This window comes from Antennarius striatus, chromosome 14 (assembly GCF_040054535.1).
Source record: "Antennarius striatus isolate MH-2024 chromosome 14, ASM4005453v1, whole genome shotgun sequence".
NCBI lineage: Eukaryota > Metazoa > Chordata > Actinopteri > Lophiiformes > Antennariidae > Antennarius > Antennarius striatus.
In genome coordinates this window covers 9,298,114-9,319,023 of record NC_090789.1, presented here as the reverse complement: position 1 = coordinate 9,319,023, position 20,910 = coordinate 9,298,114, and the positions used below count along the sequence as shown (strand labels likewise).

Here is a 20,910-nt window from a genome sequence, read left to right as displayed (position 1 = left end):
ACAGGAGACAGAGCTGGAGGTAGCAGAGATGAAGATGCTGAGGTTCTCTCTGGGAGTGACCAGGATGGATAGGATCAGGAATGAATACATCAGAGGGACAGCACATGTTAGAGGTCTTGGAGATAAAGTCAGAGAGGCCAGACTGAGATGTTTGGACATGCCCAGATGAGAGATAGTGAATATATTATATATATAATATATTGGTAGAAGGATGCTGAGTTTTGAACTGCCAGGCAGGAGGCCTAGAGGAAGACCAAAGAGGAGGTTCATGGATGTAGTGAAAGAGGACATGAAGGTAGTTGGTGTGAGAGAAGAGGATGCACAAGACAGGGTTAGATGGAGGCAATTGATTCACTGTGGCGACCCCTGAAGGGAAAAGCCAAAAGGACAAGAATATTAATATTATGGTAATATATAATATTATATATTATAGTATTATACATCATAATAGTATATGTACAGAAATATTATAAATAAATATGTATTTATTTACAATCTTCTTTATAAATATGGTTTATCCATATCTAGATCTTTTGTTGGAGAGGTCATTTACAGTATGCTGTGATTTTGTTTGTCTATTTTTACATTCAAACCACACACGTAGCCAGCACAGTATGTGCTTACTATCTACAATTATACAGCGACCAATCCACCTGAACTGCACATTTTTTCTTGGTGGGAGGAAGTTGTGGAACCCAGAGAGAACCCAGACAACGTTATAAGAACTACTTTTCTGCCCTCCAGTGGTAACAAATAAATGTCGTCCACAGGATGATAAAGGTTGTAACGGTCCACGAGGAGGAGGATTACCGCTGTGATGGGGGACACTGATTACTGATTGTAGGACCTGTTCGAAACTCAGTAAATTCCAGTTTTTTACAGCCCCCGAGTGCACACAGCGGGCGGTTCAAAATGGGATTGGTAGAACTGACATATATACTTGGGCACCTTCTGACCACTAGATATCGCCATTAGTTGGTTTACTGCGAGTTACACTTTACTCGCAGTAAAATTCTTTACAATTGTTCTACTGTTTGGAGTACCTGTACTTTACTCTGTAAGGATCTTATACTAAACGTATACTTTTTACATAGCTTTAATAAATTATTATTATTATTATTATTATTATTATTATTATTATTATTATTATTATTATTATTATTATTATTCTTTCGGTAGCCAATGGGGACAGTGTCCTGACGGGTGGCAGCGATGACAGAGAGGAAAATAGACACGGAGCGGAGACGGGGTGGGAGGGGGTTGGATTTACTGGGACGCAGACAGACAGCAGAGCCGCTGTCCCAAGCTGCGCTGATCCCCTCCAGCAGCGAACTGGAGTCCGCCTGCCGCCTCCCCTTTAACTCTGGCCACCTGCCTCTCCGAGAATAACACAGCGGCATCTCAGAGGGAGCACATCCGAACTTAGGAAGAGTTATCCGCCTCTTGTTTGCTAACTTTTCCAGAAACCCTCCCCTGCTCTGTCTGCCCCTGTCCTGCGGGAGGACAGGCTGCGCGCAGGGCGCACTTGGCGACCCGGGTTTGTTGTCGTTACCGGCTTAGGAGAGCTCAGCGACCAGAGCCTCAGCGGCTACGGCTCTCATCAAACCGGGCTGTTCACATAGGGTAGCCACTTGTATGGATGCACCATGGCCACCTTTATCTGCAGGGTTCAGTTTTTAGATGATACCGATCCTTTCAACAGCACCAACTTCCCAGAGCCGACGAGGCCACCGCTGTACACCTTCAGGGAGGATCTCCCCCTCATCAACCAGCTCGCAGGCATCCACCGGCTCCTCAAGGCTCCCCACAAGGTAGGGGCCAACACCTGTTTGCTGCTTTTTGGATTCATAAATGGATTTAAATTCTAGCATTTATCAATGTAAGATCCCTAAATTGCGAATGTTATTAATATTATTTATATTAAAAATAAAACTCATTATTGTTTAAAAAAACAAAAAAACAGCTTTAAATCAGGAGTGTCGAGGCTGTTTTGCGACCTGCTTGTTTTCACTTTAAGTCTACTGCAAATACATGTACATACCCACCATTCAGAGGCTATTTAGAGCACACATGCACACAAAACTGATTGGCTTCCCAGCATGGAGTGACACAGGGTTGTAAAGAAGCTTGCCTCAAAAGCCCACATTAAACACAGGCTACGTTCATGTCCGACTGGATAATTTGTTTCAATCCCGTGATGGCATACTGTGTGAATTGTCACTGAGAACCTTCTGTAGGATATTGAATGGGATTCTAACCTTTGACCTCTCTACTGAAAGGACTGATGAGTAAGGATAAGCCTTGCACCCACTTCTCAAAAGCAATCGTAATTTCTTCCTACTGAATATATTTTGCCATCTGTTTCACAACTCACATCAACCGGTGTACTCACAGGCAATAAGTGCAACTTGACATGTCTGGGAGTTGCCTCATGCATCTATAAGTCATGAACCTCTGGTGCCTGGCAAAGAGCCTGGATCGCGGGTCAGATGTCAAGACTCAGATTACAGCGGTGAACAAGAGAAAGTGCCCCCTCTTAAAGTGAACCAGAAAAACGCACAGCTATACAGTACATCCTGACAATGTTCAGTCACCAAACACACAAGGTAATGCAAGTGCAGTGGAGTTCTAGTAGATATGGATGAAAATAAAAATGAAATACAGTGAGAAAGGGAGACTTCTGCTGTTGGCGCTGAACCCTGATAGCAGACTGGCGTTCAGCAGCAGTGTGGTTTTCCAGACCAAATAGATCTTTTGCTGCCCCATCTTTAAAAGCCACAAAACAAATGAAAAATGGCCCACAGCACAGAAAAGCTTATGATTACAACCTACACATGGACAGATGGCATAGCCTGCATTGGTGTTTGCAATTTTGTTCACATCAGGAAGAAGACGGTGAGCAATGGCAACTGGATATTGGACTTAGATTATAGGGATGAAACTGAACTGTTGCAAATTTGTCCGTCAGACTGTCCAGATATAAACATTGGTTTTTTTAAGGCTTAAATGTAATTATGTTATTGGAAAATATTAGAGAGACATTTTTTTTCTGAATTTCTTTGTTAGTCACTTTTTTTTCTTAACTTTCTGTTTTCTACTTGAAAAAAAGCCGACTGTGTTATTACAGTGTGATGGCAGATTTCCATGCATGTCTGGCTGGACCTATATGTAAAGTATAGGTCACTTGTCCCAGAATTCCTGTGGCCCAGAGCTGGATCCCTGTGACACTTTGACTGCTGTGGTTTTCCTGACCTCTTCCTCAAGCTGCTGCACTACTTCACTGACCATATGCTCAAACACAAACGCACACAGCCTAACTTATTGGGGCTAGATCAGCGTGTCACTAGTTAATGTTCAAGAAATGCACATTTTTTAAATTAAATCTGCTTAAAATTAAGTTTTCTTTTCCTTCTTTTTAGCCATTTTATATTGAGATTGTACAAAAAAAGCCAAACCAAAGACTCTTCTCTTCAACTTCACTGTTTTACGGTGAAACAACCTGTGTTGACTTATCATCACTCCAGTGTGATACAGGTGTTCTGCAAACACAATGGGTATGATGTACTGTATATGTATACCATATTTGCATTGTAAACAACACAATAAATCAAAAATGATAAATTTCCTTTTTGTTACATGGAAGTCAATATGATCCTAATGAATGTGAGGTGCAGTAAAGACGTTTCTCTCTTCTTTTAGGTTTAAGAAATTTTACCAAAAACAATAAATGAAGCTCTTCTTTCTAATGGCAAAAGAAAGACCAGCGAGTCCCATTAAATTACTGTACACAAAAAAAACAACAACATAGACACGCAACTCAATGCAGAGGCCTCAACATCCATCAAAAAGCCGCAGTTTTGCAGGAGAAAAACCACCTTTACCCCCAAAACAACGACGACAATAGTTCACAGCTCAACTTTTATTTCCTTACCAAAGGGTTCCCATTAGAGCAATGCTGGGAGATTTAATAGCCTTGAAGAAAATTCCCTCCTCCACCCTCCTCAAAGAGCCCTCTCCTCTGCGGCTGACTTTAACACAAAAAAGTTCTTTAAAACTCGTCAACTAACTTACGTAAGGGCATTGTTAACTGTCAACCCGGTGTGATCGCCAGCAGGCTTGGTGTTGTTTTAACATGGAAGTAATTACTCCCCTACCCCCAATTTCCCCCCTCAGCTTCACTCTTCTGGGAGAATTTGATTAAATGAGTGTAAAGTATACTAGCCACTAAGTGTTTCCTTGGCCTATCCCAGAGCTTTGAGTGTGAAGACCTTGCGGTTCTTTTTGGAGCCACTTCTCTGCCGGCTCCGTCAGTATGATGTAATTTGTTATGTTTTTGCTAATATTGTCCAAAAGGAGTGTTTTAGGGGGGTGATTTGTTAACATGTGGTGTTACGGAGATGTCCATGGACTCACTTTTCACTGTTTTGGCGGTATTTTGATAATTGACTAATGACTGCAGATAAAATGGAGAAGCAAAAGAAAGCAGGAGCTAGAAGCAAAGGTGGTAATGCAGCATGGTCTGTCTTGGAACTTGTGTTGGATTGGCAGGGGGAATTTTAATATAAAGACAGGCAAGGATGACATGCATGGTATAAATGGAATGTAGATAAAAAAAAAAGATGAACAGACTGGGCAGAACAAATGCTTGTATTAATACTACCTAAAATTCAGGGCAGTGGGACAAGGCGTGATTAATCCCCCACCCCCCTTTGTTCAATCCCAGTCTGAGATTCACTAAATCTCACATGTTGCATTGGCGTGAACCATGTGGAACAATCACCACTGAAATTCGTGTCAGGCTATAAAATATTCCCATCACATTTATTTATTACTGTATTTTATTTTTAAGGAATGGCAATGCTGGTTTACCCCTTGACTCTTCGCTCACCCGTTTAATCTCAACTGAAATATCTCACCGCTTGGGTGAATTGGCACAACAATTTCACATTGACATTCAAGATTCCAATGTGATGAATCTCCTCGACTTTTGCGATCATCACAAGGTTGATGTCTTTGGGTATGAGTGAAATTTTTTGATGCACTGCCAAAAATAATGGTAAAACTACAGGGCCTAAACAGCCAAGCTAACAAAATCTTGAATTTTTCCTGTCAAACCACTCATCATAGAGAAATTAGGAATCTCATTGTTAATATTATTGGATCTCCATGTGAATTTGGAGTGTCCCACATTTCTCTTTTCTCTCACAGGTTTGCTGTTTGATTGGATGCATGTTGTTGTTAGGGATAGCATAAGTTGAACCCAGGGTCACCCAATTTTCACACAATGCTTCATTTCCTTTGCCTTGTGACTTAACCATTCATTAGTCTTGTCCTGTAAAATGCCATCCAACATAGAAGGCAGCTATCAACCCCTTTGAAACACTTTGACTTTGATTGTGCCCCCACTTTTCTCACTCCCCGCCTTCACTGGACACACCCACCCTCGAGCTCCTTTGTGCATGGTGCCTCAGAGCAGATTAAATTTAGCAAGGATATATTTATGCTGTGAGTCCATCCGACAGTCCGTCTCTCTGTTTCCGAGTGGGAGGGAGGGACAGACGGAGGGCAGCAGCAGGCCTTGTGATCTGCCCTCCTTGTCGGTCAGAGTGCGTCGTCATGTGGCCCAACTAGATGGCTAGTTTGGCGGCGCACCAGCGGCCAAGCTAGGTTAGGCCTATCAATACGATCACGCAAAGCTAAGTGAGACCCATGACTCTGATCTCAGTTACCTATTGTTAACCTCAGCAGCTTCAATAATTATCTCAAAGCTTATACGTCACCATGGAACAATAATGAAATTATGCATGTTACTTTCCATGAGTTGTGGCTGCTTGAACCTGCCAGTGACTAGACTGTTGAACGTCAATGACAGGGATGTGCAGATACATTGCTGTGCAAGATTTACCTGTACACAGTGTAGTAGGTTAGTTGTCATTGAGGATATACATTGAGGATATGCTGCAGGACATACAAATGATATGACTTGAGGCTCCAGAGCCCCAGTTGTACCACAAGTGCAAAGTAAATGAAGGACGTCACAGTTCTTGATTTACTTTTATTAATAGGGGTTTATTAGAATATAACATAAATTTAAAATTGTTAACCACTTTTATCTTAGAACTTGTCCTTAAAATTTGTTATTAAAAATATTAAAGGTTTTCTGTCATTCTCTTCCATAGCTTGATGACTGTACGCTACAGCTCTCGCACAATGGCACCTACCTGGATCTGGAGTCGTCTCTGGCTGAGCAAAGGGATGAGCTGGAGGGCTTCCAGCAGGATGACACAGGGTGAGACTGATTAACATACATATTCTCTCTCAACCTCTACTGTCAAAACTTCTCTGATCCTTTGAGACAGAGTAATGAGCCTCCCCTGTCCTTTATATCTTTTTTCCGTTTTTGTAAGATATGTACACATAACTTTCTTTTTAGATGTCTCGTTCGCTGGATGTAGATTTCTTGGAAGCAAAAGTTCATGGAAAGTAAGAAGTTCTCTGGAAAGCAGGATAAATTTGCCCTCCCTTCCAGAGCTATTTCTCCTTTCTATTTGAGACATAAATTTGACATTTTGCAAACCTGTAAGCCCCACAGGAAATAGCATGATCACTATGTAACAGCGCTGTCATAAAGTATTGACAGTATGTCAAATCTTTCAGCTTTGGTTTTTCAGTCTCCTTTTGAGAATAGTGGAAAATCGAGACCAAGATCCTGATACACTTTATATTGTGATCAGTTTAGTGAGTAGGTCTTGGCTTCATAGGCACATGTGAAGTATTTGGTATTTCTTATTGTGAAATTACCTCAGCGTGGCCAGCTGTCTGACATCAACTCTGTATAAATTCAAGTCTTGGTATATTCAATAATGTCAAAAACCTGACAATGAGAGCACCACTGCCAACTACTGTAGTGGACGTACAATCACACTTTATTCTAGTACGGCAAAAAAGAGCATGTTCCCCATGGTCACTTGCTCACCCCCTGGCATCGCACCGCGCTTCTGGGGGTGCGCCCCACTATTTGAGAAACGCTGATATACAGCAACATTATTATGAAAAAGTGAATAAGTGAATTCCTAACATTAAATACATTGTACTGTGGCACAACTTCAGAAATGTGCTTATAAATTTGCTCACATAACTTGTTGTCATGTGCTGTCATATAAAAATACACGAAGGACAAGAAATAGACTGACATGGCCAGACGCACTGTGCGTATGTGTGTGTGTGTGTGTGTGCGTGTGTGTGTCTGCGTGTCTCTGTGTGCATGAAGATGGACAGTTGAATAAAAACAAGTACAGTACAGTACATGCTTTTTGCATAGGTTAGGATCTTGTGGAAGTACTTGTAGCAGATGTATCTCTGTCATTCTATTCGTCTTTTGGCTTTTACCAAGGTCATACGCATTGGGCTGACAAAACCTCACAAAGGTTAAGGATGGATATTTCTGAATAGATCTGTCCTATCCCCCATTGTTTATATAGTGTCAAAAAAGAGTAAACTACTTAGACTCAATATTTTAGTCTCACACCACATTAATTTTCTTGTGCTGAAATTCATTAGGTAATGCAGCTTCGCCACACAGGTTCCCTGTGGAAAAATGTTTTAATGCATAAGGTAAATGATTTATGAGGATTTCTTTGCGATATGTTCCCATGGTTACGATTTCATCATAAAAGGATATAGTATTCAGAGTGAACAGATGTAAGTTATTCCCTTGTGTTAATAGGTGCACAGGAACAGGTTTGTTTAAACAAGACATCTGAAACCAGCATCAGCCTGTTTAGTATTGTTGAATGTAAAAACCAGTTTTATTCTCATAACTTAAATTAGAAAGAGCCTGCTTCTCACATTTTGGATGGCTTGCCTCTCCCTGAGTATAATGAAGTACAATAAATACATTATCAAGAATGGCTTATAAACATCTCAACTCATCACTCTAACATTTTGCTCTATTTCGGAGCAAAGCTGATAACTCTGCTTAACAGATTGATAAGAGGCCAGCTGGTCTCTTTTTTTGGTGTTTGTTATCCTTAGTGCCATGTTATGTATTAAGGGCGTATTGCAGTGGTGTGTGTTATCAGAGCAGCGCTTTCCCTACATGGATTGATGGTATCATCATGTTATTGATAGAAGTTGACGATTAGCTCCCACAAATTGGAAAATAACAACTACGTTTAATAGAGAGATTTCTCAAAATACCACCATAATTTACTGCTATGTTTGTGCGTGCTTATTTTGCTTTCCCTCAGGAAAAATGCAGTATATGAATGGACGCCCCTGATGGCACAATTATTTGTGGAGGTGTTATTGTGTTGTGTCTGCTCCTGCATTTCTGCTGTCTGTCCTCAAGGCTCAGATGTGTATCAGTATATGGGCTGAAATCCGATGCTGGCTGCTGTTAGTATGCACCATTCCCATCATACCAATGTCTTCTGGATTATAAAAACAAGTCCCTGTTTGAAAATCTATTTAAAAACTGTTTTTTTAAATTAAACATGTATAAAAATTATTTCCCAGGAAGAACTGGAATGAGCGGCGAGATAAATATCTTTCCTTTTCCAATGATCTTGCAAGATATTCTTTAATATTGGTAGGAATAATCATAATAGAAGAGCACTCTGTTTGTACCAGGAAAATGACAATAAATAGAATGGAACTATTCATTGTTTGCTTAAGGTGATACCTCTGTGTGAAAAGGATTGTTTAAAACGATAATCATTCAATTTGCTTCTCTTCTTCTTCTTTTTTTGTTAGGGCCAGAGGAAAGAAACACAGTATTATCCTACGGACCCAGTTAACCGTCCGCGTACACTCCTGCATTGGTGAGTGTTGGATGACATGTAGAAGAATGCATTACACTCAGACTCAGAGTTGGTATGGTATTTAAATCTCATGGTACTGTGATCATATCAGTGATTATAATAAACACTTGACCTGTATACAGCACATCATGGAATAGTTTTTCTTTTCAGTGATTGCAGGTCTTCACAGTGTGCTGCCAGCGAATTTTGTCAGTCAATAGTGATGAAATATGAGGGGGAAGAGGCACTGCGAAAGAAGTGGATTTATAGCATCAAAGAAAAACAAGGCTGAATTAAAAAGGACATACAGTATATGATCTAAGAAAGGGAAGGTTCTAAAGGAGAAGGAAGTACTGGGTAGATTGCCATTACATACACATAATTTTTCTTGATCTCCAGATAATGCATCTCAGTGACGTTGTCCCCATGACCTTTCCTCCAGTACCATCATGACGTTAATATTTGTCATTTTGTGTAAATTGTCTTGAAAACTAATGATTTGTTGTTGTTTTTGTCCTTTCAGTTTTCAAAATACATCATTTATGAGTTCCAGTTAATATATATTAGCATGTTGATATGCTAAATATGCAGATTGATTTATCATGTAATGTTTCTGATCTAGAAAAAACAATCTGCCAAGACCAAAAGGGCTATTTTGGCAATATAGTAACATGAACATCATCGACCGATGATAGGACATTGCTAATTCTGAGATATGAAGCACAAAGTTTAATCTGCTCACATATTCACTTTGAATAAAAATGTCTTAGCCAAGTCAACCATAATAGTAACTCAGCCTAGACATGCTGCCTGTTACAAATGAGTTCCAAAATTTACCTCCAAAATAAGATGAGTTTTTATTGATACCCTGTGTGAGAAAGGGAAGGGAAAAGCAATATCTGGCTTTTGAGGCCCATTTTGATTTGGAAAACAACATCAAACTATAACAGAACCTTTCTGGATTACCTTTTGAATGGTGTAAATACATTTTACCCATCAACTTGGGTTGATGTTCATTCTGTGTTTCAGTTTTACAGGGACACATACTGTATGATTGGCAGCCAGACTGTAGCACTTTGAATTGTTGCTGCATTAAACCCACATTTAATCACATTGCTTGAGTAAGTTAGAGTGATCCATTCACTTTAGACATCTACCCCCTCTCAGTGTTGCATCGGCTTTCTACTCATCTGCCCGTTAAACGCTTTCTAATCCTCCAGGGCCTTGACCTTCAAATCAGCTGAGTAGTGTTCTACTCTATCCACTAAATGAAAAGTCTGTAATGGTCAAGGATACAAATCGCTTGTGGAATCAAATATCTATGACTCAAATTCACTCAAGACTGCTGACTGAGCACAATGCTGATAATTACTTGGTTTAGGAAAACACTGGTTTCCTAGACAGTGTAGTAATCCTTCCATTGTCAGGGATCATAATTTGATTGTATTAAGGTGAAATTTTGAGGAGATTTAAAAATTTGCAACTCCTTCATTTGTTTTTCAATCTTTCAAAGCTAATAAGATTGTCAAAGTGAGTCTAAGAGATAAGGCTCTCCTTGGCATTTCTGGGCACCCCTGTGCAAGGAAAGATCAAGTTACATTCAGACTTGTCAGTTTGGGATTAAGGATGCTGTGTGATGCATGTGTGCGAGTTAATGAGTTTTTCTTTTGTGCATGAGATGAGGCACATCGACATGATCAGCTAAGCCTCTGGTCTTACTGTTGGTGCAAGATCTACTCTGCAGTCAATGTGTCTGCAATCAAGAGGCCGTCGTGGCACGTTGATGGTCCAGCTCTTTGTTGCAATCACTGTATGATTCCCATTGTGCAATAAAGGCGTATTTTAGAGGATTTTTTTGTTTTGTTTTGAGGGCAGTAACCTGAGTGCCTGCGAATTTGATTTATTTTGGCCTAAACCCTATAAACCTTCATAATCTACTTTTATATCTTTATTTGTTCTTTTGTTTGTCAATTCGTACTTGTCTGTCCTTTCTCCTGTACTTCCTCCATTTCTTTTCTCTCGTGATCTTGTGGTTTGCCCTTTCATCACAACCCTTGTTTAGATGTTAATTTTAGCTCTCTCTATTGCAGTAGAGCCGTTGGGTAGATAGAGGTGGCTCAGGGCTGGGGGTGAAGTGGAGGTGTTATCTTTAGACAGTGTGTACAGCGCAGAAAAATGCAAGGAAAGCCTCACAGTGAGCATGTACTCCTGAAATTTTAAACTTAAGGAAAGGCAGAAGGGTGAATAAATGGCAAAGTACATTAGAACTGTAAGCAATAATGTTGAGGTTGTGCAATAAGTGATACAGGCGTAACTTTTTTTCCCCCTAAAAATTACATGAAGCAAGATCTGTGGAAACAAGACAACCATCACATCCCAAAAGATTACCATGTTCATAACATTCCACATTTCAAATGTGAATATGCTCCTTGTCTTGAGCATATGGGTTTTCATTTATGCTGATTGACTATGAGTTCATCAATCTATGCTGTCATGTTTAAATCATTAACATCCACCAAAATCAATTACTGTGATTTAAAAACCTGTGCCTGCATTAATCTTTCACTCCATCTGTACTGACACAGTACTCTACAATGCTATTCAAAGTTTTCCAAGATGAACCACCATGCTGCTGTGAGGGCAGCTTAGTGGTGCAGTGGGTAGTGCTGTTGCCTCACTGCAAAAAGGTCCTAGGTTCAATTCCACTTGGTGCCTCTCGGTGAGGTGTTTGGTGTCTGCGGGGGTTCTCTCCAGGTTCTTTGACTTCATCCCACCACCAAAAACATACAAATTTAGGTGAAGTGATAAATGTAAATTGACTGTAAGTTTGGCTGTGAACGTAAGTGGGTGTCCGTCTTTCGATGTTGCCCTGCGACAAACTGGCAACTTGTCCAGGTTGCACCCCACCTCCACTCGTAGTCAGCTTGGATAGGCCCCGACTTAAAACCCATGACCTGAATTCAGATAAGCGGCTGAAGACGAGACGATTACTGATTGTCTCATCTTTGAGAAAATGAATGAATTAATATTGTTGTAAAGTATGAGGGGTTTCTTTCTGTTTACTTGCTCAGTTCTGTTATTGCACAAGTATTTGGTAAAATAGAAATACAGAATAAAGCTGGTTAAGGAATAATATTATATATGTTTTATTGTTGTAGTTGTTGGTTTGTTTTTTGACAATGACATAAAATTAGTAAAAGCAAGGCACAATTAGAAAAACATGAAATCTTAATGATAAACTTACATATCAATGCCATATAAACAAGCTGGGTATAAACTGTATTTATTGTTATACTGTACGTTAATCTCCACATTACTTCCCAGAAGGTTGTCAGAATTCCAAAACTTTATTTCCCATGTGGCCTCATTTCCCAGCTCCTCCTGAAGAAAATGGATGCAGTAATTGAGTACAGTTTATGTGATCAAACATAGAGATTGTATGTTATCTGACAGGTAGAACTCCCTGTAATGGGTTTTGCTGGAGGTCAAACAAAAGAACTGGGTGCAGAACAAAAGACATAGCATGTGTTTTGGAGCCTTTTCAATCTCTTGGCACTCAAGTCTGGAATTTTGCCCCTTTTTTAAAAAATCTAGCTTCTGGATTTCTGCACTCCAATTATCTGTCTCTAATCACCCCTTGCAGTATTGTGAAGCAGAGCCAGTAGGCTGAAGTTAGAGATGGAGTGAAGGTTGACACGCTTTGACTTTGTTTGGTTGGGCTGTTACATAATTTGTAGCTTTTTTAATGTGGAACATTGTGCTATCATTATTTTCCCTTTTCAGAGCAAAATTCTCTATTTCCCTCAAAATATTAGCCTTCCCCAATAATTAACCATAATGAACAAATATATGCTTTGTGCCTGCATTTGTACCATTTAATGAGTGGATCTGATGCCTGGATGACATCATTGAGTTGCATATATCAATATTTCAGTATGTGCATATATGTACAGAAAATATGTGGTCATTGTTGGTTGATAGATGAAACAGTCAATAGCTTCACTGACGGGGGGGTGACAGGCGCCTGGCCTCGGGATGTTAAGAGATGACTGCAGCGGGTTTAAACAGTAATTTACTGTGCCGGTGTCCCTTCGCTGTTGGAGATAAGGCTTGGTAATAGCGTGTGGTGTGGCAGGGAGATAATGCTTGGTAATGGGTGAGCTGAGAAGGGGCGATGGTGTAAGACATCTGCGGCTGTGCCGTAATAAAACTCCAGACAGGTTTTATGGTTTTCCCAACATGCTGTGTTCTAATATATGTGCTAACCTGAGCCAACATTACTTTTACTTTTCAGTCTGGCATAAATTTTCTTTCATTTCTTATCAACTTTTTGCTGCATTGTCAACATCACCTGACCGGTTTCGTTCAATCATCTCACTGCTGTTGTTAAATGAATGCACTTCTTTCTCTTCCCAGCCTGCTTTGTTCCTTTAAACTACAGTATATTTACTCTTCTTGACTTCAGACACTGCCTGTGGCTCTTTGTTCTGAAAGACACCTGTGACTTTTAATCTGAGAGAGTTGTGCCTCATGATCTCTGTGCATGTATGAGTCAACAAAGATATTTTGCTATGCTTACCAATAGCGGGTATGACAAGTTAAATCCTGTCACTCAGCCTTTTCTTTATCTGTGTGCTTCCATATCTTCTATGAAAGTGTGTTTATCTTTGTGTCCATATTATTTTTTCACTTTCTCACCATTACTTCAGATTCGTTGTGAAGCATATTGTTTTACAAAGAAGGAATGAGAAATCGCTCAAATAGTTTCCCCTCTTGCCTCACCAGCAGCTGAGACCATGAGGAGAAACTGAGAACATTGCCCCTATATGAGTCATGCCTTCGTTGCTGCTGTAGGAAACACAGAGAAGGGCTGATGGGGCGTTAGGGATGGAAGTATGGAGTAGTGGAAGTAGTCGACTAGTTTAACAGTAGTAGCTGCTGCTGAAACGCCTGTAATACGCATCTGTCTGGCAGCTGTTTTGCAATCCCAGGACAACATCATTATTGTTCAGATTAACACTGTAAATAACGCATTCTCTAAATTGCATTGGAGAATGCCCCCCCCCAGGATAAACAGTCATGTTCTAATTTGTGTTTCATCGCTACAAATATAATGTGATCACCCATGAATTTAATTGTTTTGTTGTGTGATCCAGCTGTATACTGTAATGCAGATGTGTACTATATAGAGTTGTTTGGTTGTTATGGTGGTGAGACCTCTACATTGGTCTGAGTGTTGTGTTTTCTGTGGATGTGGTGGGGTTTTCCCTGGGCTCCAGTAATGCTGTCAAACATGAACAGCCCTTCTGCTGTGCTGCAGCACAACACGCTACTGTGTCAGGTTTGCTCTATGCACCTAAGGGAAGAAAGTCAGAAATACATCACCATGTGTGTGTGTGTGTGTGTGTGTGTGTGTGTGTGTGTGTGTGTGTGTGTGTGTGTGTGTGTGTGTGTGTGCATCTGAGTGTTAGGCAATGGCTGAGCTTGTTCATATGCTGTATGCATCCGAGTGTGTCTGCACATATCCTTTGGCCAGTCTGTTTTGATCATTTTGAAACTATTACATAATGTAATAAAACATTACAGTTACCACAAGCTAAGCAACCAGAACACATCTGCCACATTCAGCCAGAGATGATAGTTTTAGGGGATGTGTGGAAAAAGACAGGGAGAGGGACGACTTCCAGGAATTGGTAAATCACTTAGGAAAGGAATCACAAGGGGAAAACTAAGCAAGGAGGAAATGCACCTGCCAAACAGAGCCTCAGCCATTGGCCAGCAGCTTCATGAGTTATGTCATGGACTTGTGACTTGCTGTCTTCCAGGTGAGAAGAGAGAAAGAGAAAGACATACATTTTTACCAAAGTGACAAAGTTAAGTTCACAGTCAAGTTTAGCACACTCTGTGGTTTGTGTTTACTATAATGAGCTTCTATTTTGGTGTTCCCAAACTTAAAATGCTAGGGAATATTGCTTTGGCAGCTTCATTTTGGGAACAATTTGGCTGGACAGACTTTAAACTCATTCCATACATAACCAAAGAAAACACTTTCTGCTGCGTTACATAAAATATCTTGACTCCGTTTAGTTTATTTGCAGGGGTGCGTACTGTTTTGTGTTCCCACACATGCACAAATACTGAACATCATTTTTACCATATATGCTGAGAGCCAAAAAACACAGAATATAGCTTGAGGTATAAATTCATTATTGGATGATAGCTGATCATAAGTATTTCCCAGTCTTAAGAAAATGTATATGGTTCCTCTTTTATGCAGCACTCATATGTCGTATGTCATCATGCTCTCTGTATGTGGGTCACACACACAGTACAGCAGGAGCAAGGAGTGTAATTTAACAGGCAGGTGTGATATGAGTCAGAGCAAAGTTTCCCTCAGCTAATCCACTCAACAAGCAGCTCGTATCCTCCAGAATCCTTTGTGTTTACCCACTAAGGCTGCTGCTGCTCTGGTTTTGGTGTTGATACCGTGTTTGCCTTTCTCAGTCTCCCAACGCCAGCATTTTCATTCTTTTACTCTTTGTCAAACTCTCAAAATATCCACAAAATTATCTGATAAACTGTTTGTCAAACACATTGTTAAATGGCAGTTTCAAAGCCGATAAAGGACAGTCTAGACAAATGATAATTTTGCTTCGCCGTGTCGTTACATTGCTTAACGTGATCATTCAGTGTTTGACAGAAAAAAGGCTTAAACACTTTCTGTGAATCCAGTCAGCTAATGATGGCATGATACAAGGGTGTGAAATCACAGAGGAACAGAGAGGGACAACTGAGTGAGGTTGGGTGACAAAGGGTGAGTGAAGGAAAACACTGGACTTTTGTTTCACACAAACACACATGTATGTGAGATCAAACACCAGAACACTTCCCACAATCAGCTTTTGTATCTTGATTAAGACTGCAGAAAAACAGGTAACACAGAAAAAATCAGGTAACAGGGATAATATGTCAAGAAAATATAGGGACCTCAAAAAATGTAGACCTACATAGTTCATGAAGAAATTAGATGAGAACATCAACCCCACTCAAACTTTTGCATGCAAGACAAGACATTCATTCAATTTATCTCAAGCAAGCTCATATAGTCCTGATCAAAGCTGACAAAACCAGTTGCTGACTGCTTCACATGCGCTCTGACAGACGGATATCCAGTCTCTTATTTAACTCTTAGACAGCAACAGCCATATTTTTTTTATTTCTTGCTCCCTTTGAAAACAGTGTGGTAAATGCACTCTAAAAGTTTTCACTCCAAATTTTTAACTGAAAGTTTTTTTTGTAGTTTCATATTGTACCTTAGGTACAGTATATTGCTAGTATATTGGTATTGCTGTTGTAGATTAATGTTTTTATAACACACTACTGGTTACAGTATTGTGACTAACTTGATACAGTATGTGCTCTAACATTTAATAATGATTAAGGGGTCATATTATGGAAAACATTTTTTTCCTGGTCTCTACATATAGTTAGTACCTGAGCCTTCCAGCTCCTAGAATGTGGAAAACAAACGGTCCTGCATTGACTGCACAACTCACAGTGTGTTCAAACACACCGATCAGAATCATCTTTTTTTGTGACGTAACGAAAGGAGTGATTTGCATAGCCTGGCCCCCATTTGATTGAGAACACTTCACTCTCGGGGGCGTTCAACCTCGAGGTGAAGCGGTGAGATAGCAGCGTGTCGCAATGTCATCGCTCAGAACTGGACGCGAAAGTTGGTCAGTTGTTGGTTGATCCATCATTCCTGAATTTCAGGACGATCTGTTCACAGATGTTACCTACCTGCAACAAGGACCAACAAGTACTCACATGTTGCTGATATGGAGAACACCACTGACTGTACAACAGGTGGAGGCTCATTCTCCTTCCTGAGCCACAGCACCTTTGAAAACCAATACACTAACGATGAGTCATTTACAATTTTTTTAGTTCCCACATGTTTCCTTTCACTTTCCCATGATGCCCTGCTGTTTACACATAAGTTCACATTGTTCTTAAAGTGCTGCCATAATTATTTCTCCCCGATTGCTTTATAATTCACGGTATGACCCTGTGTTGTATTAATAGAGCAGAATACAGTTGAGATTTAACTCTAAATCTTACCGTGTGCGTCTGTCTGTTGAGCTCACGCCTGTCATCACAGTGGTAACACAGGATGCCAGGGTACATTTGTGTTTGTGTTGTAGGTAGCTATTCCGGTGTATTCCTGTGTGTGTGTGTGTGTGGTTTAAGAGGCTAATTCAGTGATTCACAGGGGTCATTTGAAGGGCACAAAGAACCCTTTGCGTATGGAATGTGTTTGGACATACTGTATTTTTAAATGTGTGTGTTAGGGTGTATTTTTAGGACTTTTTACATGTTTGTATCGGGGTGAGTTTCCTTCCTGAGGACATCTGCTTTGAGTTTCGTTCACAGCTGATGTCCTCCATGACTAGGTCAAGGCTTCCGTCCATAGATGTGACGTTCTCCTGTAAATCAGTGTATAAACTGAAATACAGCAGCCATTTGTTTCCACAGGTGTGGATTTATTGCATTCATATAAAAGAGTGTTTTCATTTACCTTCAAGTGTTTCCATTCACAGTATGCTTTGCATTTAGACATCTTTGTTGTTGTACAGTCTCTGCCTGAACAAATGTGTACATGCTTGTGTGGGTATGTGCCATTGCTGGCTGACTGCAATGTCTGTCTATGTCATTGCCACATCCATTCTTTAAATTTCATAAATCCCACACTAAAACCTTGGAGGTCTCACTCTCTCTTTTTCCTTTCTCACTCTCACACACACACACACACACACACACACACACACACACGCACACACACACACACACACACACACACACACACACACACACACACACACACACACACACTAAAACCCATGCACGCACACAAATGCACACATACACACAAACTGAGCTCCTGAGGCTTCCTTCGTCATCTGTGCCATCAGCAGCCTCCAGTGCACGTAGTCCAGGCCAAGAGCAACAGACAAAATAAAATAGACCGTCACAAAATAACTGAGTTGTCCTCTGGAGTCTGGCCTCTGCTGCTCGCCAACTTTTCCCTTTTACTTCACTCGACACTAGACTGAAATCATGCATTATCGTCCAAACTATATTCCATTATGACAGATTGACGGCGTATTTAGTCTTTTAACTACAGATTAATGGACATTAGTGGATGACCCTGCCATATGTGCTCAAGAGAGTAATGACCACCAAGCTGTGCCCTTGCATGCAGATATTGAAATGTTACTTTTGTCTTCCCATGGGTACGTGGGCACTGACACAAGCTCAGAAATGGTCTTATTTAGGTTACATTTAAATTTAATTGGGTTTTCTTGAAGGGAAACTGATATATTTCTTTTTTTTGTCATGAATCAAATGTTTCCATGTCTTATTACTTACATTTTATGTGTGTAGTTGTACTTCATCAAAAATTTTGTTGTCAGCTAATCATCATCTGTTTGTCTGTTACTGTATAGCATGCAGATACAGTACAGGGATGCAACACTCCCTATATACTTTACCTAAATGTTTGTAAGGAGTGTATTTTCAGAGCTGCCGATGACAGTATAGTTTTGCTTTACAAAGCTAACTGTTGTGGTAGTATGTGTTAACTATAAAGCAGATTTATAATCTGGTCAGCGGGTGTTGTGATAACACTCCTACTATATGAAAAGCAGCGAAAGTGGAGGCATTTGTACTCATCACTGCTCTTTTGAGGCCAATAAATACAATGTGACTTTTGCAGTTTCCTTCTTGAATTACAGCTACACTGCCCCTAGTGGTACAGCCCCACTTCCTCATATAATGATCATAAATGAGATTTAGTTTAGAATAAAAACATAGAATTAATATAACATAACTGTCCCTTTTAAAAGATAAAAAAAACAAATCCGCTAGTGGTTTCAAAGTCTTTCTCTTTAGTGATCAGCTGGAAATAAAAGAAATTCCTGACACATGTGAAACTGCATTGGAAATAACTGGAGTTGTCTCATTCAGCTGACTTCATTTTCCTTTGCTTAAGAGCCACAGGGCAGCAATCACAGTCTGCTGCATGATCTGGACAAAACCTGCTATCTGGGCATGTTATTGTATTTTTTACAGACACCCAACCCACCTATATTTAGCGTGACACTCGCACAGAGAGGGAACGACTTCCTGGGATTAAATCAGGCTCTCCAGCGTGACATTAAACTTCATGCTCCTCTTGCTTCTTTATTTTAGATCCCAGGGTCTGTTTTGAGAGCCAACTAACTGACTGGCCCAGACAGCCGTGTGGGGGCTTTATCTGAGGGGTGCAACGAAAGCCTCCAGAAACAAGAGTCAGCATTTCAAACTGGGTTTAAATGTGGGACCACCAACTGTGACCCACCTCTGCCTCGCCTAAACCTTAGACAGTTGCAAAATCATGAGAAATATTGACCTTGGTTGACCTCAGTGTCTGCTTATCTATAAATATCTTGTGTCCTCATAGAGATATGTCCCACCAAATAATGCTATCTAGAACATAGAACAGGTTTACATACTTTACACATTACGTGTGGTGATTGACTTGGGGTTTGCCCATCCATACATAAGCCCGTCTATCAGACTGAGCGGGATATTCCAATTTACAGCACTCATCCTGGGGGGGGAGAGGGTCCAAAGTTATTCCTATGTCCTGAAGAGATATATAATCCTTCCAGCAACTTCTGGGTCAACCCCCAAGCTCCTCACCTGATCTCTCAGCCACCCAATAATAAATAATTTATTTACAAAAATAACCTCTTTTCTTTTAATTTCTTTGAAAGATTTTTTATTTTATTTTGAGACTTCTCCACAACAAAACAGTACATTCATCATTTGTCTCTCCAAAAGAACAGGGGAGACATACATCTATTGACGATCCATAAGCTGTGTGGAAGGCTGTATGTTTTCAGACTTGTTTTTTTCAGACTTGTGTTTTTACAAGTATGATCAGTATTTAAGGCAAAGCATCTGCTGTCCTTAAAGTTCTAAAAAGAGTGTATAAGACATAGATTTATGTAAACAGTTGGTTTACCATTGACCAGTGCTATGTCAGTGTTTTGTCTAGAAGGTTTAGGATAGATTTAACTGTCATTGGTAAAGCAAGCAGCATTCCCAATCAAGTCGTCATAAATCTTCTCAAGGGGAAAATAATATCTGTGCTCCACAAAGTGCCTTACTGCCAAGATCCAAACTTTGTGTGGATTTTTACATTGAATTTTAAGTTTTCTGCAGAAACAGTAAGCATGTCATATGATTAAAAAGTCTGTTTTTAATTCGCCCTTCCTAAAATTAATAGACTTATTTTTTTGTAGGCACCAACGTTCTTTCAACCGCATAAGCACATTTTTAGGATTGGCCTTGGTGATTAGGAGAAGGTGATTTAGAGAAGTTATTCATATGATGCCATCATTCAAAAGTCTTCACTAACCCCTGAGACGAATATGGCTCTTAAGATGCTAAATGCACCATATATTCACAAACTACTTTATTTTTTAATTGCCTTGAAAAGACACTTAGAGAAACTAATTATTGAATATCATGCATGACACGACCAGGTTGATCTACTGCCGACCAAATTAGATTTCAATCAACTGGGAACTGTCTGTCTTTACATCTGATCCATTGCAGCGGCTCGATTATAATTATTGTGGATTTTGCCAAATTTTCTGTTTGATGTCATGTGTAGATATTGCTGTAAATGTTGGGGGATTAGTCAAAGCTGACTGGTCAAAGCAGTAATCTTATTATAGTAGGAGGTGAAGGTGCTCCGCAGCGACCTGTCAGATGGACTCAGCATTGGAAGGATCCCTGTTTGACTGCAGAGAACACTCAGTCCCCATGCACATGTGTTAATGCACATACAGGTGTTAGCTTTCTAACTGAAGCTGTGTAAAGTGAAGAGTTTAATTCAACAGACATTAAAGGATTTATATCTATATGGACACATAGCAGAGATGACAATATGTTCTCAGCTCTGCTGGGTTTGCACGTCTGGTGTTGAGGATGTGATAAACCCCATATGAGTGTAAAATAACTTGCAAGGGTAACCCAACTCCAGTGTCCATGCCAC

The 20,910-nt window shown here is 40.1% G+C and overlaps 1 protein-coding gene across 5 annotated transcripts in view; it reads left to right on the top strand.

The window, feature by feature from the left end:
* Positions 1-1,287: 1,287 nt before the first annotated feature.
* Positions 1,288-20,910, top strand: part of fhod3a (formin homology 2 domain containing 3a) — a 46,929-nt gene continuing 27,306 nt past the window's right edge. For all 5 annotated transcript variants that reach the window (XM_068332668.1, XM_068332666.1, XM_068332667.1 and 2 more), the window contains exons 1-3: positions 1,288-1,811; positions 6,180-6,289; positions 8,755-8,822. In XM_068332668.1, coding sequence (XP_068188769.1) covers positions 1,647-1,811; positions 6,180-6,289; positions 8,755-8,822 — 343 coding nt within the window. In that variant the 5' untranslated portion in view covers positions 1,288-1,646. The remainder of the gene's footprint in view (positions 1,812-6,179; positions 6,290-8,754; positions 8,823-20,910) is intronic.